This window comes from Artibeus jamaicensis, unplaced genomic scaffold, assembly GCF_021234435.1.
Source record: "Artibeus jamaicensis isolate MK-2021 breed Jamaican fruit bat unplaced genomic scaffold, CSHL_Jam_final contig_477, whole genome shotgun sequence".
NCBI classification, from domain to species: domain Eukaryota; kingdom Metazoa; phylum Chordata; class Mammalia; order Chiroptera; family Phyllostomidae; genus Artibeus; species Artibeus jamaicensis.
The window spans coordinates 7,944,421-7,968,131 of NW_026521854.1; the positions used below are offsets into that span (position 1 = coordinate 7,944,421).

General features: G+C 49.9%; 1 protein-coding gene across 1 annotated transcript in view; it reads right to left on the bottom strand.

The window, feature by feature from the left end:
- The window catches only part of NWD1 (NACHT and WD repeat domain containing 1), a 37,546-nt gene extending 19,332 nt beyond the window's left edge, over window positions 1–18,214 (bottom strand). Inside the window, exons 1-7 of the mRNA XM_037142134.2 lie at window positions 17,049–18,214; window positions 12,418–12,621; window positions 11,132–11,291; window positions 9,822–9,939; window positions 8,554–8,712; window positions 6,161–6,358; window positions 4,426–4,548 (exon numbers count right to left, since the gene is read on the bottom strand). Coding sequence (XP_036998029.2) covers window positions 4,426–4,548; window positions 6,161–6,358; window positions 8,554–8,712; window positions 9,822–9,939; window positions 11,132–11,291; window positions 12,418–12,621; window positions 17,049–18,199 — 2,113 coding nt within the window. The 5' untranslated portion in view covers window positions 18,200–18,214. The remainder of the gene's footprint in view (window positions 1–4,425; window positions 4,549–6,160; window positions 6,359–8,553; window positions 8,713–9,821; window positions 9,940–11,131; window positions 11,292–12,417; window positions 12,622–17,048) is intronic.
- Between the last annotated feature and the right edge of the window lie 5,497 nt (window positions 18,215–23,711).

The following is a 23,711-nucleotide window of genomic DNA, read 5'->3' on the forward strand; positions in this document are numbered from 1 at the left end:
ATCAATGTCTCTCTCTCTCTCTCTTTTTTCTCTCTCTCCCAAATCAATAAATATATCCCCAAGTGAGGGTTAAAATAATAATACTAATAAGATGGATGTATATATACAGTGTCTTGACCATGATAATCATTATTATTAAACCAGACAATACTTACTGTCTTCTATGTGCCAAGCATAGTTGTAAAGGGTTTACATACATTAGATTCTTTTAATTCTCATAACGACTCTGTGAGATATGATTATTATCCCTCAGATAGATGTGGAAATAGGCTCAGCAGAATTTAGTAAGTTACCAAAGTCACGTGGTTAATAAGTAATGGAGCCAGGATTTGAGCCCGGAGCCCAAACTCTTGACCTCTACCAATACTGTTACAATGTATTGTGATACAAGCTGGTTGCAGCACAGAATATAAAATACCACGATCTGATTTTGGACAAAACTCCAAGCACATGAACCCATAGGGAGCTACGTCGGCAGCAGCCTAGAGAGAATGTGCCGTCGGCATAAAAGGAGCTGTGATCTCCGGTCACTTGTGGGGGGGACACAAAGGGGGAGAATAAAGGGAGAGAGTTTTATTCCTTTATAATTCAAATGCCAGCAAGATAGTGTGTGATTCTTACTTGTTGTAATTTGGGTATTTTCAAGCAAGATTTTTATAAATAGTAATATTGTACAATATATCCGGATAGAGAATACTATATTACTGCTAACATGAATTAGAGGTGTATACATGACATACAAAGAGGTAAAATGTATGTTAACTGAAAAAAGGTAAAAGCTCATATGACTATATAGCCATATGTATATAAGGCATATATACATACAATATATACTCATGTATATATAACTATATAACTACATAACTACATAACTATATAACTATATAACTATATAATTATATAACTATATAACTATATATATATATATATATATATATATATATATACAGCCACGTAATGACATTTTGGTTAATGATTGTAAACACAATGTGGTCCCATGACATTAGACTGGAGCTGAAAAATCCCTACGGCCTAGTGACATTGTAGCTACTGTAATGTGACACATTCCTCCCCCAGCTGTGATGCTGCTGCTGTAAACACATCCACTGTGCTTGGGCGTGACTATGATGCTCCCACAAAGACAAAATTGCCTAACAGTCGTTTCTCAGGATGGACCCCTGTCCTTGAGCAGGATATGGCTGTATAAGGCCCAACGGCCCCTGGAGGAAGGGGTTAGAACAGCAATATGCTGGGAAATGCTCAACAGCCAGCTCTGCAAGGAGGTGGTGGAAGAAAGCCTGGATTTGTGGTGCTGGTCGTTTTTCTTGGTGCAAATTCTCCCACCGTGGCTGATTTCAAGCCACCATCGACTGTGGCGGGGGAAGTGATGTCCAGGGGGACACCATGCCTACCACGCTGGTGCAGCGGCCAAGAACATCTGTAATGCTGCAGTGCGGTGAAGCAATTAGACAGTGACAAGTTCTGAGTATGTATTATCTTGTATCAATAGAACTGATTTAATTACATTTATAATATACTGTTTAATAATGGCTTATTTTGTCAACTGCCTTACAACATCCCTGAAAGCGTCCTGACTGGCTGCCACAAGCCAAGCCAACATGAACCACCTGCATCATGCAGCTGTGTGGTCAGAAACTCACTTTTCATGTACGTGTCTAACTGAGGTTTTCAATAAATTGGTTGCTGATGTTTTCCGATTACAAATAATAAGAGTTTGATGACTTTAAAAAAGAAATAAAGGTCATCATTGTAAATGGGCACTGGTCTTGAATATTTGTATTTGTCAACACAGAGATTGAATAGACATATAGAAAAACAGCCACCCTGGTGATAATAAAATGAAAGGAACCTTATTTGCAGACACCCCAACAGTACCCACCGCTCTCCCACCCCTCGGGAAGAAAAGAGCAGAAGGGCAACGTCCGCCGCCGGAGTTTTGGGGGTGGGGCAGTGATGAGCTGCGCTGGGCCTGTCGGGAGACCACGGAGACGACGACTTGTCCGCACTCAGAGGAGCGCTCATGCCCTTCAACTCAAGGGTCCCGCTTACTGGAAATATTGGACAGAATGCTAAAGATATTGACAAGAGTAATAAGAGATCCATCCCACCATTATCCACCATAGCAGATTACTAGAAATAGTCTAAATATAAGCATTTTAAATAGTTTAATAAATTCTGGAACGTGATCTGTTGAGAGAATGAACTATTTTTGCCTCGTTTAAACACGATAAGTACAAAGACCTGGTGGATCACAGCAGCATAACCCAAACAGCACGAACTGGACACGGTGTGGACGCCCTTCGGCCCGCCCCTCCCATACGGCACTGCGGCAGCGGTAGCAGGCCGAGCTCCGCAGCAGTGAAGCAGCTCGGATGCACCTCAGACCCGTGGGGCTGAGTGAAAGAAGCTGGGTGCAAGCGAGCACAGAGCACAGAATTCCATTTACACGAAATGTCCAGAAAGCAAACCTATAGGGTCAGAAAGCAGCCGCTGGTTGCCTGGGAGACGGGGTGCAGGAGCAGGGGTGAACCACAGAGAGTGCCCAGGGAGCTCCCGGGTGCGACCAAAAGTTCTAGGACTGTGGTGACGGTTGCACAACTCGGCAAATTGACTAAAAATCACTGAACTGTACACTGAAAACAGTTGAAGTATATAAATTAGACCTCAATAGAGCTGTTTTTAAAAGATTCAACAGAAACAACAAATAATATGTATGGCAACATGTTGAGAAAATACGATCTCATAAATGCCAACAGTGTATGTACTTAGATTGCAATGGCGTATTTCTAACATCTCCACTGAGTCTACAGCCATACCACCCTGAACACACCCGATCTCGTCTAACATCTCCATTGAGAAATAATTTACGAACAAAATCCACCCATTCGATGAACAATGGTAGAGTTCACTGAATGCTCGGTTGTTCGACCACCACCATGGCTAAGTTTAGAATATTTCTGTAGCCTCCCACAACTGTCGTTCCCTCCGCGTTCTCTCCGTGTCATTTTGAAGTGCCTAGGTCAGCGGCATGCAGCGCATTCACGGCGTTGTGCGGCCATCACCTCCACCCGGTTCCCTTCTGGACCGTTTCCACCACCCAAGGGAGACTCTCAAGAGCAGTTGCTCCCTGTTCCTCGCCTTCTCACCCGCAACCATGAATCTGTTTTCTCTCCCTAGGGAGTTGCCCACTCAGGACATTTCATAGAGATGGAATCATACACTACCTGGCCTGTTGTGTCTGGCTCCTTTGATTTGGTGTGGTAGCCTGAGCTCCAGCCTCATGGCTCCCTCGCTGTTCTGTAAACTCCCGCCAGCCTCCTCCACCTCTGGGTGCCTTTGCACTGGCTGGGTCTCATGTATAGACGCTCTGCCCTGTGTCCTCTGCACACCTCTTCCTTCACACCCTCTGCGTCTTGGCTGAAATGTCCCTGCTAAGAGGGATGCCTTCCCCGAGGTCCTAAGTTGGTCACTGGGGTTATTGTAGCTCACAACACGCTGTTTTCCTCATTACACTTGCCGCAGCTGGTACTGGCTCATCCTCCCAAATACGTGAGCCCAACTCAGGCCAGGGGTGAGGGCGAGGAGAGTGCCACCCTAACCTGGCCAGAGAGTGTAAAATTTAAGGAGTCACTGAGTGTCCCTCTGCCTCTGGTTCCAATACGGCTTGGCATGCACTATTGCTGATCCTGTCTTTATTCAAGACAGGTTGATATTTATTCATTGTGGTTCTTCTAGCATTAATTTCCATATTTCAAAAACATTGTATTGAAATAGCATTTATCTCGATGAGTAAGGTTTCATTAACTATGGGGGCACATATGTACTTCCCTGGTACATATGTACCTTCTCAGTGTGGCTGTATGCATCCCATCAAGAGATAAAGACTCTTGTTTCCCTGCTCGCTAATTTTGGACTGTTCTTGCTGCTTCAGCAGAATGTGACAGGGTGCCAGTTCCAAGAACAGTGCTGGGCCTTAAGAGTCTTGTGCCCTTCTGCTCGCCCTCTAGAGGCCCTGCCGCTGCCCAGACAGCCTGCTGGAGGCCGAGAGACTGTGTGCAGCACATCTGAGCTGTCTCAGCTGAGAACGTCCCGGACCAGTCAGCCCCCAGATGCCTCACCAATGAATCACAGATGCGTGAGCAAGCCCGGCTGAGACCAGATGGGCTGCCCAGCTTGGTCCGGCCTGAATTGCCAATTCACAGAAGGTGAGCTAGGTGAACAGCTATTGTTTGAAAGCTACTATGTTTTGAGGTGTTTTGTTATGTGGCGATAGCTAACTGATGCAGGATCAAAGCCAGGGTTTTGGTGCAGAGAAGTGAGTTGGTAGTGAAGGGGTTCTGGAGACTGACTGGTTGATGTGGGACACCAGGAAGAAGGTGATAGAACCCCCTTCCCGAGCCTCACTTGTGTGTCCAGTTAGGATGTGGATCACCTGCTGTTCCTCCATGTCCCACACGGCCACGACGCCATCCTGGCTGCCGACCACCAGCAGCTTCTCTTCCAGGCTCCACGCCATAGTAGTGATGCCTGCAGCCCACAGAAGACAACAGGGGGAACATCAGTCCCTGTATGTGAGTGCTCAGCCACAAGGTCCTCTCACAGACCCCCGCTTCACAGACAGGAAAACTGAGGCAGGGTCAGGTTCAGTCCCTGTCCAGAGCCACACACCTAGGAGGTAGCAGAGCCAGGGCTGCGAACCTACAGCTGTCAGACAGCAGACTAAGGTTCCGGCTGTCATGTTTATGCTGCTCTTAGGAGCGAAACCACAGCTATTCACAGGTGTCTCTCCAGTTCAGTGTTTTTTACCCAGGGGTGATTCTGCTACCCAGGCTGGGACACTGGACTGTTATATGAGAGAGAGATGAACTGTTTTATTTTATCGAAGCCGCTGCTGTTTCGGCCTTTGTCCCAGCATTCAAACCTGTATCTTAATGAATATACAGTTTTCCATTAAACCAGATTCAGTCTCAGACTCCTTCTCCATACAGCATTCTAGTGGCCGACCCTAAATCAGTTCTTCCATTAATTGTACATAGTGTCTCTTAGAATCCCTGTTTTGGAAGCACTATGCCTTGGGAGTGTAGCTTTTCGTTCAGGGAAGTGCAGAGTCGCAATAACTGACATTTGAACCACAAGCTAACTGTACTGAGTGGCCCCCTACTAATACAAGAGGTTGTGAGTGAGCAGAAAAAGGGATCGGTGATGGAGGTAGATTGGCAGGTAAGTGGACAGGCAGTTGGTTAGATGAGTGGGTGTGTGAATGGATAGGTATTAGATGAGGAGGTGGGCGAATCAATTGATAGATGGGTGGGTGAGTTGGTAACTAGCTGAGTAAATGGATGGGTGGGGGGGTAAGTGAGTGGAGCATGGCCAGGTGAAGGAAATGGAAAGGTAAGTGGCATGGACGCAGCGATGGAAGGAAAGCTGATAAAGCATGAACGGTGGTGAGTGGACGGATGGAAGGAAGGAAGGGATGTAGAAGGGGAGAGTGGGTGGATGGATGGGTAGGACAGATAGATGGACGTATGGATAGAAGGACGGGAAGAAGGGTGGATGGACAGATGAATATATGGATGGAAGGAAGAAAGAAAGGGAGGGAGGAAGGAAGAAGGAGGGAAGGAAGGGAGAAAGGAAGGATAGATGGATGGATGAAGAGAGGAAGGCGGGATGGACAGAAGGACAGATGGAAGGAAGGAAGGATGGACAAATGGATGACAGATGAACAGAGAGAATGAAACCCTCTGTCTCTTCAACATTCTGGTGTGCCGGGGAATCGACAGGTTCCGCCAGCGTCTCCAGGGCCAGTCAGGCCAGTCCTTAGCTTCCAGACTTGCTGGCAACAGCCCGAAAATTGCAGAAACTCTGTAAGACGAGTACTAAATGCCTAGAGACCAGACCCCTGAGGCAGCTGGCATCCCCTCACTCTGGGCTCATTAGCAGTCTTCACGCTAGTCATCTACAGTCCCTGGTGGGACAGAGAGACTGAGCCAGCATGAGACAGCAGGGGCAGCCCCGATGGCACCCATGGGACCTCCCGACTGGCAGAGAGGAGCCCCAGGGAGCAGGCTGACACCTGCCCTCTGCTGCCCCCGGGGAAATTGGGGGTCTGGCAAGACTTTTGCTACTCTGGAAGACCCACCTTTGTGACAGCCAGTGAGGGTCACCCGGAAGGGACCTCCTGGGGGCTGGAGGAACCCTCCGAGGGGCACCAGCACAGGATGGGGGCACACCCGGAACCAGCTCTGGGCCTGCTGGCACAGCCGTCCCACCAGTGCCGGATGTGAGGTGGCGAAGAAATGGAGTCTGGCCAGGATTTCTGTACACAAGATGCTCCTCTCTGCAACGAAGGGACCTGGTTAAGGGACGGGCTCTGCTTTACTGAGTCACCCCCCCCCCACTTGCCCATCATCCTCTCCTGCCTTTGTTATCCGCATACTTTTGTCCCTGATTCGAGTGCACTAGGTAGTTTCCAGCCTCCGGGCCTCTGCCTGGAATGTTTCCCCCCTTCCCCTCCCGTTTCACATACCAATCATTTCATCCTCATCTTAGCTCAGAGGTCACTCCAGAGAGGAGTGTTCTCCAGTCCAGCCCTCCAGTCCCCGCAGTCCTGAAGCTCAGATCTTACTGCAGCTGCAATCTGACATTTCTTTGTGTGTTCACATGATGGCCCAGCCGCCCCCTCTGCCCTGGACCTGGAGGAATACTGTCTGTCTTGTGTGTTGCTGTGTTCGCACTGCCTAGCTAGAACCTTACAGACACCCAACAAGTATCTTCTAGAGAAACACCAATCACTTCCCCGTCACTTCACAGTTACAGAGCGTATTAGTTTCCTGTGGCAGCTGTGACAAATGATCACAAACTGGGTAGCTTAAATCAACAGAACTTCATTCTCTCCCATTTCGGGGGAGGGGAAGTCCAAAACCAAGGTGTTGGAGGGGCCACGCTCCCTCTGGAGGCTCCAGGAGGGGGTCCTCCTGGTCTCCTCCAGCTTCTGGGGGCCCCAGGAGGCCTTGGCTTGTGGCTACGTCACGCCAGTCTCTGCCTCTATCTTCACACGACCTTCCTATGTGTGTGTCTCCACGTTCTCTCCTCTTCTGTTTCAACTCTCTCTGTGCTTCCTTCTCATAAGGAGGCTTGTGCTTCCACTGAGGGCCCACCTACATAACCAGGCGGGAACACTCCATCTCAAGATCCTTCACTTAATCACATCTCTTGTCAGATAAGGTGGTGGTCACGGGTTTTAGAGATTAGGAAGTGAATAATTTGCCAGTGGTTGGCAGTTATTTACAGAGGTGTCATCATTATAACCTCAAAATTTTAAAGGGAAAAATTGGGGCACAGAGAGGTTAAGCAATTTGCACAAGGTGACGCAGCCAGATCTGACCTAAAGAGCTTGATTCCAGTGCTGAGTAGAGACCAGGGACACTGCAGGTGGACAGTTTATGTTGCTCCTGTAGTTGGCACACCCTAACTGCAGGGCCCAGGACAATGGTGGCGATATCCTGTGCCTTGGTTTGCTGGCGGGTGAAATGCGGCAGGGCCAGGACTAGGGGCAAGTGACTCCCTTGTCATGGCACCTATAAATTCAACCATCAAGATAAATACTATTTTAATGTAATATTTAAAAAATCAAAAGTAATGTACCTCAAACGCATGATGAACAAAATATCAATCTTTTAAAGAAAAACAGGGTCAGCTCTGGCTGGTGTAGCTCAATGGATTGAGCGTGGGCCTGCGAACCAGAGGATCACAGTTTGATTCCCAGTCAGGGCACATGCCTGGGTTGCAGGCCAGTTCCCAGCAGGGGACACACAAGAAGCAACCACACATTGATGTTTCTCTCCCTCTCTCCTTCCCTTCCCCTCTAAAGATAAATAAATGAAATCTTTAAAAAAGAAATAAATAAAATAAAACATAGAAAATAAAAACAAACAAAATACCATCCTGGACAGAGCAAGAGCTGAACACTTCCGCCTCTAGCGCAGCCCAGCGACCTGCCCTGAGAGCCGAGAACGGCTTTTCCAGACCAGCGTCTGTGACCCATGGAACGACAGGAAACACCGACCTGGACCCACAGCTGAGCAAGATGTTATTCCCCAGAACAAGAACTCCCCTGTTCCCCTGTCTTTGTCATTATAGAGCTTAGTTTAGTTACTGAAAGGTCATGCTCAATATCATAGTTGTATTTTGAATTTCATCAGTAAAAAATCTGTGGTAATGTGTTTTCTCTCTTGTTTTAGTGAGTACTGGTATCATTTCCTTGATTTCACTTGAAATATCACCTATCTGGTCCTTTCTAGAAACAGGTGTTGGGCTGGGGGCAAGGGGTAGGCACCGCTTCGGTGGCTGTCGCTCTCCAAAGCTCTCCCAGGTTCAACTTAAAGCTCTAGAGGCTGAGCTGGGAGGAGCCCCAAAGGTGTAGAGGAAAGGTATGTGGGTTAGTAATAATCCAGCTGGTAGCTCAGTGGGGAGAGTGAGCTCCTAGCGGCCAACACAGAGCGAGCGGACCCCCCACCAGGCCGGCCCCCTCACCCATGCCTCGGAACTCCATGGCCGGGCGGCACAGCTGGAGAGCCTCCTGGACCAGGCCCACCTCGGGACAGTCCACATGAGGGGCGTACAGGCCAAAGTCATCCAGCAGGCTCTCGATGCCCCCGGAGACACCCCGGCAGGAAATCCAGTCCATATTGCCTGCGGGAGAAAGGGGGCTGTGGGGAGCACGTTCCTCGCTGCGGTTCAACCTGGGAGGTGGGCTCCCACCGCTCTCATTCTCCCAGGGGGTCTCACTCCTGGCACTGCTGGCACGGGGCCAGGGCACCCTCTGTGGCGGGTGGTCCTGGGCACTGCAGGACCCCTGGTCTCCACCCGCCAGACGCCAGTAGCCTCCCTGCAAAGTCACGTTGATCAAAAACACAAACACTGCCCTGGCTGGTGTAGCTCAGTGGATTGAGTGCGGGCCTGTGAACCAGACAATCAAGGTTCGATTCCCAGTCAGGGCATATACCAGGTTGCAGGCTGGTTCCCTGCAGGCCAGTTCCCAGCAGGGGATGCACAAAGGCAACCATACATTGATGTTTCTCTCCCTCTCTCCTTCCCTTCCCCTCTAAAGATAAACAAATAAAATCTTAAAAAAACAAACAAACACACAAACACTGCTTGCTGCAGGCAGTATCGCCCCTGGTTGAGAATCACAGAGATGAATGAGAGGGAGAGAGAGAGAGACAATAGGCAAACAGATAGACAGAAAGATGGATTAATAGATAGATTAATAGATAGATGGGTAGACATAAACATGATAGACATAGATGATAGCTAAACAGACAAACCTTGATGGTAGCTAGAGACACAGATGATGGGTAATAAAGAGATGAAAAGAAAGATGGACGGATAGACAATACATGGGTGAATAGATATAAAGATGATAGAAAGATATAGATCAGAGATGGACAGGACAGAAAGATATGACAGAGATGACTGACAGATAAATATAAACAGACATAGAGATAATTGATGACATATGACAGACAGGGTCTCTCTCACTCTAAGGCTGACTTTCTCGCCCTCCGCTACGGACCAGCACTTGGTGCCAGTAGCACCCCCTCCCGAGTCTTGACGACCAAAATATCTCCAGGCATTGCCACACGTCCCCTGGGAAGGTGGTGCACAGCCACACCAGGTGAGACCCAGTGCCCTAAGGGGAGCAGAGGATATTGACTTTTGCCCTTCACTGTTCCAGGCTCTGGAAAGGCGGAGGGTCAGGACCTGCTCCATCTCCTTCAAGGCAGGGTGGGGGGCCTTACCTAGCACCTCCTGCTTCAGCTCCTCAACTCGGCCTGAGTGGAGCAGGTGATGGGGCAACTCCTTCAGCTTCCGCAGGTTTGCAACAGTGTCTGAGAACCACAGGGGCTGGGGGGCCACCTGCAGGGGAGGAGGGCATGGCAGCCAGGCCGCTACCCCAGGAGCTCATTCATTCACTCCACAAACAGGAGCCAGGCTGGGCACCACGTGATGCTGGAGGGAATGGGGACACAATTCCAGACAGAGGCGCCCTATTCCCACCGCAAGTTGGGCTGGGGCAGAGGGAGGGACGTGGGGCTCAGGAAATCCAAGTGGCATTGGAAGCGGAGCCTCAGAGGATAAGTAGGCGTTTGTCTGGTGAAATATGTCAGGAGACAATGGGGTTCTTGGGCAAGGGAATGGCATGTGCAAAGGTCCAGAGGTGGGAGGGCACAGGACAAGAGCTTTGGGGAGGGCTGAATTATGAGCCAGAGCAGGCAATCCTGGTGGGGATGAGACTGGGGAGTTTGCAGGCAGAAGATGGTGAATATCAGGCTGGGGTGGGGGTGGGCAGAACTCAAAGGCACTCGGGAACTGGGAACCTCAGGAGGTGTTACAGGAGAGGCATGATCAGATTGCATTGTCAAAAGCATTCCCTGGGAGGATGGACTGAGGCAGGAGGTCCTGAGTCTGGGCGGCCAGGAAGAAGCATATACCCCGTCCCAGAGTGAAGGGCGAGACTGAACCCCCAGGGGTCCTGGGCACAGGGAGGAGACCTGTGAGTCATCAGAGAGGAGAAAGGGCAGTGCCAAGAAACATCAGGCCCAGCCCTGCCTCTGGCCTCCCCTGTCCATCCACTGGGACAAAGTAGAAGAAAAATCTAACAACAACAAAAGACTTGCAAGTATATTTGCTGGTGGTAATCAGTGTGTTACAGTTATGGAAGATGTTCATTAACGTCAGGGGAACTGACGGAAGTGTCCATGGGAACTCTCTCTACTGGATTTACAACTCTTCTGTAAATTTAAAATGATTTCAAAACCGGAAGTTTTTAAAAACTTGTAAGTTCTGCCTCAGCGTGAAGGGAACACAAAGTAAACAGGAAAGGAGGAAAAACCGGAAGGCTTCCTAAAGAAGGAGGCATTTGAGTTGGGCCGTAAGGTGTTTGAGAGGCAAAAAATGAGGGGGCAGCACATCAGCCAAGGATGTCGGGTCTTAGAGCTCCTGGGCACAAAAGAAGAAAGCCTGGAAGGGAATCTGTGAGTAGTGACTTGGTCTTGCCCACATGGCAGGGTGGAAGTGGCAGGTGGGGAGCGGGGTGCAGACGCCTCACCTTCCGGTCCAGGTTCAGGGGCTTCCCCACCAGCGGCAGGGTGATGAGTTTCTTGGTGCCCTGGCTCCAGGTCCCCAGGAAGAAGTCGGCCAACATTCCGTGCCTCTTGGCTTTCTCGGACCCCGACAAGTAGCGCTCTTGGATCACCTCCACCAGTTGTCTGCAGAGAGGGGGCACGGGCTGGTGGGTTTGGGGGATGGGGCAAGCTCAGAGTTGGCCATTAGCCTTCCAGGAGGCAGTTCCCAAACGCAGGTTCATCCTAAACCACCATCCAGACGCTCGCAAAGTCTGCTGACCACCTAACATTTATCTCTACATTGGCCCATCTTTTTTTTTTTCTCAAATAAATGTACTTTAAAAAGGAACTTTGGAGATTCTCATGTTAAACATAAAATAAGCCCTGGCTGGTTGGGCACCGCCCTGCAAATCAAAGGGTCACTGGTTTGATTCCCCGTCAGGGCACATGCCTGGGTTGCAGGCCAGGTCCCAGTACAGGGCACACGAGAGGCAACCACACACTGATGTTTCGCTCCTTCTCTTTCTCCCTCCCTTCCCCTCTGTAAAAAAATAAATAATAAAATCTTTTTAAAAACATACAATAAGTTACTGCATAACCCAGAAATTCTACTCTTGGAATTATACCCAGTGTGTATACTCCAAGTATATACCAAAAGAATTGAAAACTGTACACAGAAGTTCACAGCAGCACGATTCACTTGCCCAAGAGGTGGAAACAGCCCAAACACCTGATGAATGGATAAATAAATAGTGATACATCCATACAGTCATAAAAGGAGTAAAGGTTTGGCACACACTACCACATGGATGAATCTCAAAAATGTCATGCTGAGGGAGAGAAGTGTGATTCCACCCATGTAAAAGGTGCAGAATGGGCAGGTCCTCAGAGACAGAAAGTGGGTCAGTGGCTGCCAGGGGCGGGGCGGGGATGGGGAGTCACTGCTCATGGGGTGGGGCTTCCCTTTGGGGTGACTGAAATGCTCTGGAACTAGATAGGGATGAGGGTCGCACAACACCGAGAATGTACTAAGTGCCACTGAGTTGTTCACTTTAAAATGTGAATTTTATGTTGTGTGAATTTCTCCTCAATTTAAAAAACAGGTTACTTGTGTTCCAGTCGGTCATGCACAGAAACCTTTGAATGTTGTGCCAAATGGGCCTGATTCCCAGGAAATGGGGACAGAAGGGCATTTGGATCAAAGAGGAGCCTCATCGGTGAGTTCTGGCTCTTGGGCACCCAGCCAGCGTCACCTCTGCACCGGACCTACCTGTGGGCGATGGCCAGGAGTGTGAAGCCGTCCATGGGTCGCCTGGCCAAGCAGTTTCCCAGATCGCGACGAAGCCTGACCCACAGCAGGGGAGGGAACCGCAGCAGCTCCCTGCTGGGCGGCGTCCAGTCCCGGTACACAGCCTGCAGGACCTCGTCATCCAAGGACAGGACGTCCTTCAGCTCAGCCTCCGAGAGCCCGAGCCTGCAGGCAGCAAGGGCGGGAAACACGCCTGTGTCTCGTGCACGTGCAGGGCAGAGACACCTCGGGGGCGCGTGGCCAGCTGCACAGTGTCCACCTATACCCATCATGCAAGACCTCTCCTGATCTTTCCTTCTGCACCCACACAGCTACGGATCCTCGAATCACCCCTCCCCTGGGGAGCACGGAGAGGGAGGGAGGGAGGAAGTAACTTAGGGAAATAATGCAGAAACCAACTGTGCCCACCCTAGCCCACCCCATGTTTCCTGGCCTGGGAAGGGGCTGAGCGAGAGAAAGGGAGTGGCTTTAAACAGCTCGACCAGCTGGAGTGTTGGTGCTGAGCTGAGTGGACTTTCTAATGCCCACGAGCCGAGCCGGGGAAGGCTGCGGATGTGCCTGCGGTGAGAGCCCTGCGGGGGCACAGAACATCAGAGTTAGTTTCAGAGCGTGGAGAGAGGGAGGCGGCTTCTGTTTGTGCCCCATGGGGTGGAAACGCCTCCTGCGGATTTTTTTTTAATTCTCTGATGTTAAGCAAAGTCCTCATGTTGATCAATACACTTGCCACATTCTTCACATATACAGAATATCTGCTCACTTAGAATTTTCTGATGGATGACAATGGGTCTCAACCTCAGAGAGAGAGAGAACGCAAACAGGATCTCTCAGGCTAGGGCAGACTTTCTCACACTCAGCACTATGACATTTGGGGCCCCATCATGCTCTGTGGGGTGCCCTGTGCACTGAGCAGCATCCCTGGTCTCCACACATTAGATGTCGGTAGCTCCCCCACCATTATGACAACCAAAATGTCTCCAGACACCACCAAGTGTTCCCGGGGGTGGGATGGGTGAAATTACCCCAGGAGAGAACCGCTGGCCCAGCAGAGCTCCGATCTGCTCCGAGACACAGACGATCGGCCGTGGCAGCCACTCCATCTGTAAACCGCACGTTTTCACAGGGCTGGAGGTGAAATCACCTCCCCACAGCCGCCATCCTTCCACTTGCCCTTCCCACGGGGGGGGGGGCGTCCTACATTCTGTGAAGCCCCCTACTTTACTAATTGGAGCAGGCATGGGGCCAAAAAGGCCAATTGCTTTCTGCCTCCTCAAATTTCACAGTCGGGACTCAAGAAGGAGCCAGGACGACTGCGTCAGGCCCCTGAAATGGGAGCGTGTGATGCCAACAGAAGCTTGAGGCCAGCTGAGCTGGGCAGGAGAAAGGAAGAGTCTAGAACAAAAGCTGATGTGCAGAGAGGATCCAGAGGGAGGGGGGGTGAGAAGCTGCCCTGATTCTTGTGGCTTGCCGGTTTCCATGACAACCCTGCTTCCTCCACATAGACATCATCAGAGTGTCCTGATGGCCCAACCCCTTTATTCTGGAACATTCTCCAGTCTAGCTTTGTAGAGCACAAGCCAGGCCCTTATTTGGGGCACCCGTGGCAAAATCTGGGGTATGCGCCCCTGGATTTGAATACGGGGTGGCCCTGGCTTCCCAAGCTCCTCCCATGCATGGCCTTGGCAAAAAGCCCTTATTTCTCATGTGTTGGTGTGAGTGGGATTCTGTTCCTGGCAAACCAACCAACGGCCAATCAAACAACCAACACAAAGCCCCCTTCACTGGTGCCTGCCTATCTTGCTTGATCTGTGGTGAAAGACAAAGGTGAGAAAGAGGAAAACTGCCCCCAAACCGAGAAGAGCCGAAATTGGATCATCAATACTTCTGATTATGGGCTCTGGCATTCCTGATGGCCGTTTTTATGAAGGTAAAGCTCTATTGCCCAGTGCGTTGCTAACCGGCCTCCACCCCCTCCCTGCTGGGTGTGTGATGAACACACTCCTCTCTCCTGCTCATTATTTCTGACTCACTGTCCACACCTGGCATCTCTGGGCCTCCTGACCCTCCCAACCCAGGTTCATCGGGATCTGGGCCCAGTCTCCGCAGTACCTCCGCTGAGAAAACCTGATAGTGAAATTCGTTGCACTATTTTTTTGCACTATGGGCATTCTTCCAACAGTCTATAATTTGAAACTATTTCAAAGTAAAAGTTTTACAAAGAACTATCATATTTCTGTCTCCATAGAGACATCAAGCGGAGGGAGGGAGGATGGGGAGGGACTGCTAATGCAGATGGGGTCTCCTTTGGGGGTGATGAAATGTTATTCTAGAGATGGATCGTGGTTGTTCAACACTGGGAATGTACAAAATGTCACTGGCATGTACACTTAAAAAAATCGAACTTTGTGAGCCCTGGCTGGGTAACTCCACTGGGTAGAGCACCCTCCCGATGCACCAAGGTTGCAGGTTTGATTCCCAGTCCAGGCACATACTTGTACAAACAGCAACCAAAGAATGCATACATAAGTGGAACAACAAATCTGTGTTTCTCTCTCTCTTCTTTCTTCTCTCTCTCCAATTGATAAACGAGAGTGAACTTTATGATACATGAATTGTTGTGAGTTGAATAGTGTTCCCCCAAATTAACATCCACCCGGAACCTGTGAATGGCACCTTATTTGAAAACAGTCTTTGGGGAAGACTAAAATGAGGCCGTCCTGGATGACAGCGGCCCTAATCCAAAGAGCAGTGTCCATACAGGAAGAAGGAAATTCAGACCGAAAGACACAGAGAGAGAGAGAGAGAGAGGCCAGAAGACAGCGGAGGCGGAGGTCGGAGGGACGTGTTTACGAGCTAAAGGGCGCCGAGAAAGGCCTAGTACAGAGTCTCCTCCACACCTGCAGGGTGACACCTCGATTTCAGACTCCCGGGCGCCAGTGCTGCGGGAGAACGGATTTCTCTTGTTCTGGGCCAGCCACCCTGTTTGGGCCTGGTTACGGCAGCCCTAGGAGATGACTGCATGCCTTATATCTCAGCCTTAGAAAGAGTTAAAAGGGAACCCTTGTGACTGTTGGTGGGATTGCAAATTGGTGCAGCCACTATGAGGAAAAGTATGGAGGCTCCTCGAAAAATTAAAAATAAAGCTGCCACACGGACCAAACAATTCCACCTCCAGGTATTTACCCAAAGAAATTCAAAACACGAATTCAAAAAGACATATGTACCCTGTGTTCATTGCAGAGTTATTTAAATCAATAGCCAATGTATGGAAGCAACCTAAGTGTCCATCTGTGCATGAATAAATAAAAAAGACATACATATGTAATGGAATATTACTCAGCCAATAAAAGAATGAAATCTTGCCATTTGTGATAACCTGGATGGATCTAGAAGAGAGTATACTAAATGAAACAACTCAGCGAATGACAAATACCATATGATTTAACTTATACATGAAAAATCTAAAACACAGAACAGAACAGAAACAGACCCATAGATACAGAGAACAAGCTGATGGTTGCCAAAGGGGAGGAGACTCAGGCATGGCTGGAAAAGAAAAAATATATGATCTAGAACAAGGTTATATTGAAAATAATAATAATATAACAATAATATAATAGAGGTCAAATTTATATTATAAACTTATTAGACTCCCTCAGGTTTGTAAAAGCTATTCGCTTGAGGCTTTCTGAGAATTTCCTTGTTTGTTTTCAAAAAACTAAAGACAATTTTATGTGTAAAAAATAAGGCGGAAATGTATAAAGGACCCACGGACAAGCACAGTGATGGGGAGGACTGACTGTGGGAGGGACCATGGGCAGGGCAGGGGAGAGTAATGCAGGGAAAACGGAGATGACTGTAATTGAACAACAATAAAACTTTTTTAAAAAACAAGGCAGGAAGCACTTTTCAAAAAAATGCATTGCAACCAGTGAGTCTCAGTAACATATATTAAAATGTATGAGTTGTTAGATTGCAGCTTAGTACATTAAATCATATTTGTTTTTAAGAGATGGACTTTTGTGTAGCATGTTCTGTATTTTTCTTGTATATGAGCTCTGTTTACTGGCATAAAACCTAAAATTAATCCAGAATTTTTAAAATTTTATTTAGTTATTTTTCAAGTACAGTTTTTTGTCTATTTCTCCCATCCCTTCCCCCCCCCGCCTCATGCTCCCCACCTCCCTCCCATCCCTTAGTTCTTGTTCCTGTGTCCTTCCTATTTGTTCCTCCAAATCCCTCCCCTTTTTTCCCCTTAAATTTCCTGCCCTCTCCCCTCTGGTCATTGTCCCCTTGTTCTCTATTTCAGTGTCTTTGTTTTTATTCTGCTTGCTTGTTTATTTTGTTGTTTAGCTTCCTGTTAAAGGTGAGATCATATGGTATTCGTCTTTCAACACCTGGCCTATTTCACTCAGCATAATGCTTTCCAGTTCCAGAATTTTTTTTTAAATGAGTCAACCCTGGCCCGGCAGCTCAGTTGGTTGGAGCACTGGGATGTTTTTTTCTCTCTCCTCCTTCTTTCTCTCTAAAACCAAAAAACATATCCTCGGGTGAGGATTAATGATAATAATAATAATAAAAAAACAGAGACTTACCGGGAAGACACAATGTAGCCCAGCACCCGGGACACCAGGAGCTGCCCGTGGGTCTGCTCCAGACGCGCACACAGCTGCTGCATTGCCTCTGTAGCCGTGGAGGCCAGAGGGGTGGGCACAGTGAAGGAGGCCCATTTCCGGGCCTCCTCGAAGGCCAGCCTCAGCTGCCCCGGGTGCCCGCACTCCGGGAGGCTGGCCCAGAGCAGATCCCTCTGCCCTGGGCTCAGGGTCCTCCTGGAGGCTGCCAGCAGAAGCTGGATCATCTCTTGCCCTTGGTTGCTGGAGAGGGTTTTCACCTCCCAGTAGGACTCTGGGTCCATGAGTGTCCGCTGCACTGTGTCTAAAACTCTCCGCTGCCCTGAGCAGGCCGAGAGGATGAGGTGGACCCTTGGGGGACACTTGGGAGGCAGCCAGGGGACCCTCCGAGCATGGTGGATGGAGTCCACGTCATCCACAGAGTCTAGCAGGATCACAAGGGACTCGAAGTTTCTGCTGGAGACAGTGTGCAGGAGGGTGTGGAAAAAATGGACCACCCTGCTATGGGCCTCCAGGACCTGCGCAGGAGGCAGGGGCAGCCCATAGACCAGGCACACCTGGAAGCAGATGCTCTGGAGCAGGCTATGGGCGTCACAGCTCATCTGTGATGTCCCCAGAAGCCGCAGGATAGTCACTGTCTTTCGGCCCAGCAGCCCTGGCATTTGCTCAGCCAGCTTGCACATCAGAGCCGTCTTCCCGATGCCTGGGGGTCCGAAAAGCACCAGGGGCGTGTGGGGGTGGCTGTCATTCTGCTGGAGTCGCTGTCCCACCTGGGCCAGGAGCTCTTGGCGCCCGCAGAAGGTCCTGGTGGCCTCGGCACTTAGCCCCAGGTGGTGGCGGATCTCCTGGTAGAGCCATGCCAGTTCCTGCCTGCCCGCCTCCAGCTCCCGGAGGCGCTCAAGGACCTGGTGGTTAGCCCTGGCCACAAACTGCTCTCCCAGCTCCTTCAGGTACCGGGCATGAGCTTTATTTTTGGGGTTCACGAGGTCGCGGCTCCATGGCAAGTGGTGGGTCTTGAGGACTCCGGGCTGCATGTCAGCGATGCGCCCCTTGAGGCTGCTGAGAAGGTTCTGGGCATCCGTGTCCAGGCAGCCGTCTGCGAGCCGGTCCACCATCTTTAGGGCACAGTCTTCGAGGATGTGTTTGTTAAGGTCTTGGATCTCTCTCAAGAAGACAGTGGCCCCCTGGTCCCCATCTGTCAGGCTCAGCAGGCCCCGTTCTATCTCCCACTCGATGGCTGAAAAGCAGAGGAGATGGGAAGAGAATGGGGTCATCACGTCATCAGCTGCCCTGGGTGGCAGCACTTGGGAGACCCATTAGAAAAGTGGGGATATTGGTTCTGAAGCTCAGCATGTGCCTGAGTGACATGTCATAGCCATAGACAACATGCAACCCAATATTCTCGAGTATGTTCCAATAAAACTTTATTTACAAAAACAAAAGGTGGGCTAGACTTGGCCCTCGGGCCATTGTTTGCCACACCCTGGTCCCAGAGCATGTAGCAGCTACCCTGAGGACCCATACTTTCCTGGACCAAAGGCCACACTGACTTCTTGGAGGCTGTTGTTTGGAAACAGTGGTCAGACCCGAGAAGTTGTTTCTGAAGCTGCCTTGCACTCAGCAGAGGCTCCTAGCTCTCTGCAGCTGAGTGAGCCACGCCCTGAGAGACAGGACTTAAGTCTCTGAGCCAAAGACAAGAGCCACCCAAAAGTTCTCCTTGGAGTGATCCCACACCCGTCTCAGTCCTGTGTATGCATGTCAGAGGTATGAAGGCAACTCACAGTCCCAAAATGGGATCCTTCTTGGACACGTTTCAGCATGAACCAATCCAAGACCACCTTCGAGCTGTGTGACCTTGTGCAAATCACTGCACCTCTCTGAATCTCCTGCCACATGGATATAACCTTGAAGGACTGTTAGGATTTTCTATGATCTAACACTGGTGGAAAGCTGAGCGCGTTATGCTGAAGGAACAAAGCCAATCTCAAAAGATTACAGATGGTGAAATTCCTTCTTCTACAACATGTGGAAATAAAATTATAGAGATGGAGACGAATTAGTGGTTGCCCGGGCTGGGGGTGGCAGTGAAGGGTGAGTGAGCCTCAAAAGGAGAGAGCTGCCCTATGAATTGACTGTGGTGCGTCCTCAAAGCTACGCAGGTGATAACATTGTGCAGAACAAGACGCACACACACACACACACACACACACACACACAGGCGCACGCGCAGTGTGCGCCCACGCAGACGCATGCCTGTGGAAGTGGCGCTCTCTCTGGGGTGTAGCAACGTCCACTTCTTGGCTGTGGCGCTGTACTCTAGTTTTGCAAGCTGTCACATTTGGGGGAAACTGGGTAAGCGATCTATGGTTGGTGGTCACAAAATAGTCACCAGGGTGTAAAGTACAGCAAAGGGAATATACATAATCAGTAACATTGTAATAACTATGTACAGTGCCAGGGGGGTACTCGACTTATCAGAGCGTCACTCTGTAAATTATATAAATGTCTAACCACCGGGCTGTGTACCTGAAACTAATATAAAATAATATTGAATGTCAGAATAATAAATAAAAAGCAGACCCCCAGGCTCGCTCTCTCTCTCGCCCCCCAAACAGCTCGCTGTGAGCCCCCTGGCATGCCTTGCCTACTCCATGGCCTGTAGGCAATAAACTCTTTTTTCTTTAAAAATAAAAATAATAAAAAGGATATATGGAACCTCTTCCTACTAATTTTTAAAAGATTTTATTTATTTATTTTTAAAGAGGGGGGAAAGGGAAGAAGAAAGAGAGGGAAAGAAATATCGATGTGAGAGAGAAACATTGATTGGCCGCCCCTTGCACAGGCCCAGCCAGGGACTGAACCCGCAACCCAGGCCTGCATCCCGACCGGAAATCAAACTGGTGACCTTTTGTTTTGCGGGCCAAAGCCCAACCAACTGAACCACACTGGTCAGGACCTCTTCCTACTTTTTTTGCAACTTCCTGTGAATCTCTATTTCAAAATAAAAAGTTTTTAAAAAAGAAAGCAAGGCAGCTGGGCAGTAACGTGCCCTGAACACCGTTGCTGACATGCATTGTGCTTCCTGCCACTTTCAGGAGCTCCTCTTTGTTCTTGCAGGCGGGACTCCCTACAGGGTAGGTTAGGCACTGCAGGTTAGGGCTCGAATGACTTCGACCCTTTAAACCCCACAGTGGCTCCATCACGTACTAACTCTAACTAGTCCCTTTTTGCAGATGAGAAAACTGAGGCTCTAAGCCTGCCACAGGTCAGTATAGTTGGAAAGGGGCCAGGCTGAGCTGTAAATTCAGCCCCGCCCCGAAGCACAGACCCTAGACACTGATTATGGCTTTGATGACAGACTTTGATGGCAGAAGAGATCAGCTAGGCAGCCTTGGAATTTAGAGAAACGCAGACCATGGCTTTTGGACAACACTCAGTGTGTTTTCCGAACATGTGAGCATTTCCCACGGACCCCAAGGGCAGTCCCACTACCTCACCTGACCGGTGATAGCGATGCCACTGCTCCTGGGTGATGAGGCCCAGCCTCCTGGCTTCCTGGGCTCCACAGCGCAGCACCGAGGTCAGGGTGGCTTCCTCGGGCCCCTGGGTCTCCCCAGTGCCCAGGGCCCGCAGCACGTAGGTGGGGGGCACGGTGTTCTCGTCCCTCTGGAAGTGGTGAGCCACCAGCTCCAGGTCACCTGGCCTTCTGGTCAGCTGGGCCTTCAGGGCCTCCCACTCCTTCTCCTCGATCAGCGTGGGGACCGGACAGTGGCCATACTGGTCCCCTAGGAGGGCCTGGCACAGTGAGGGTGGAGAGAGAGGCACAGGTTCCGATCTTGGCTCTGGCACGGAGCTCTGTGACCACTGGTGGGGCGTGCAGAGCTCCTACAAACGGGGCTGCATGTAGTGCCAGGCGATGTTGCATTAAGAAGCGCAGGCAGAGACAGCACCTGCATGTGGACCAACCTGAGGTCATGGGGCACCAGGCAAGTAAATTTGGAATCTGATTGAGCACCAAGCATCACAGAACCTTTTGCTTGGGGAACGTTCTGTGCTAGTTGAACAGTGGCCCCCCACAAAGACGTCTGGTCTAATCCCTGGACCCTGTGAATGTACCTGTAATCAAGAGAAGGTTGTGACAGTTACTTTTATGTGTCCACGTGGTTGAGCTAAGGGATGCCCAGAGAGCTGGTCAAGCATCATTTCTGGGTGTGCCTGTGCAGGCATCTGTGGAAGAGACGAGCATCTGAGCTGGTGGGCTGAGTAACAACAGATGGCCCTCCCCAGCGCAGGGGGGCCGCATCCAGTCCATCATGGGCCCAGCAGAACAAAAAGAAGGAGGAAGGGAGAATTTCCTCTCTGCTTGAGCCGAGCTGTCTGTTGTTGGACATCGGTTCTCAGGTATTCAGACTCAGATGGGATTTACACCATCAGTCCCCCCATTCTCAGGCTGAATTACTCCACCAGCTTTCCTGGGCTCCAGCTTATTAACAGCATGTGGTGGGGCGTCTCAGCCTCCACAACCATGTGAACCCATTCCTATAACAAGTATCTTCTCTATATCTATCTATCCCATTGGTTCTGTTTCTCTGGGAGACCCCTGACTCATTCAAGGGTCTCGGCTGCTGTGATTAAGTTAAGGCTCATGAGCTGGGGAGAGTATCCTGGATTATCCAGATGGCCCTAAAATGCAATCCCCAGAGACTTTAAGAAGAGACAGGCAGAGGGAGGTGTGACACAAATGAAAGAGGAAAAGATGACAAGAACAATGGAGCCAGAGACGGGAGTGGCGCAGCCACAAGCCAAGGATGCCTGGAGTGCCCGAAGCTGGCCAAGACAAGGAAAAATGCTCCCTGAGAAATACAGGCAGGAGCGTGGCCCTGCCAATACCTTGATTTCAGACTTCTGGTCTCCAGGCCACGAGAGACTAAATTCTGTTGCTTTAAGCCATGTGGTTTGCGGTCATTTATTGCAGCAGCCCCGGCACACTCGTACTGCCCTTCATTGTATATAAAACTGGGGCCCCTCAGAGGTAGGCCCTGGGTTGTCCCAGGAATACAGCTGGGACAAGAGCTGCTGCTTCCATTGGCTCTGCTCAAATCTCATGCTGTGAGGTGGCCCAGGGGACAGACTGTCTCCAACAGCAGCCAGGGAGCAGGGCCCAATGAGTGGGAGGTAAAGGTAGGTCTCAAAAGTGCAGGAAGACCCCACTGGTGTGGCTCAGTGGATTAAGTGCTGGCTTGCAAACCAAAAGGTCACTGGTTCGATTCCCAGTCAGGGCATATGCCTGGGTTGTGGGCCAGGTCCCCAGCAGGGGGTGTGCAAGAGGCAACCACATGTTGATGATTCTCTCCCTTTTTTCTCGTTCCTTCCCCTCTCTCTAAAAATAAAGAAAGAAAATGTTTTATTTTTTTAAAAGTGCAGGAAGGATCCTATCTTTATTCAGAATTTTGATATTTTGTTCCTCGTGGATTTTTTGGATCAATTTTTTAATTAAAAAATTGCATTAAACTATTTATCTTGATAACTAAGGTTTTTGGTGCCCCCTTAAATTTTGTGCTGGGAACAAGTGCCTCACTCTCCTCCCCGCCCTTCCAGGAAGCGTTAGAACTGCTGCAAGCTTTGCAAGCTTCACAGAACCCTAAGTCCTGCTCCCTCCTTGTTAGATGTGGGAACTAAGGCCCCAAGGAAGGTGCCTAATGGAACTGATGTGAGGTCAGGGGTTTGAAAGGGCCAACTAGGGAGGTGGGGGGTAGGTCCCAGTGTGGAACCTCTGAGCTCTGAGCAGTAATTCCCCAAATATGTATTGAGCTAAGCCCATGATAGCTGCTCAATAGTGATGGCAGGGACCAACACAGTCTTGGTCCTTGCCTTCCTGGGCCTTGGAATCCTCACAGGAGAGTCAGGCATCAATCTGAGAATTGCCCCATGTCAGAGTGCAGCTGACCCAGTGCTAGAATGAAAGAATAAACATGGGTCACACAGGGGCTGTGGAATCAGGAAAACTCCCTTGAGGAAACAAACGAGAGTCGAGGTGCAGAACGAGATCTGAGAAGACTGCACTGGGCAGAGAGCCTGGCAAGCAGTGAGAACAGCATGTGCAAAGTCCCTGTGGCAGGAAGTGCAGGCAAGTGCAGGCAGAGAAAACAGCATGTTCCAGTGCAGAAAAGCCAGGGGACTGAACACCGACAAGGAGGGAGCAGTGGAAGGAGAAAAGAACATCCCGTGAGCAGGATTTTGTAGGGTGTGGTGAGGCCCAAAGATTTTGGTCCTAGTGCTGAGAACACTAGGAGGCCCTTTCCCTGCCCCGACATGTTCAGAAGTGCAAACTGGAGCACAAGAGAATTAGGTCTAGGACATCAGGCCCAAAGTCTTGAGTGTCCTCATAAAATAGAAGCATGAACCTTTCCCCGCTTCACTGAATCGTTCCAGACTGCTCTGGGGTGTGCACCCGGGAGACCTGGATAAATGGAATCTGTGATAACAGGAGGTTGAAGAGGATGCTGTTTTCCCAGGGTCTTCCCAGCAGTGAGAACCTCAGAGGAACAAGGAAGGTGAAAAATGTGTCACCAGCCAATCACATAACAGAGATCTTAGGAAGGAGACAGATGGTTAAAAAACAAAAAT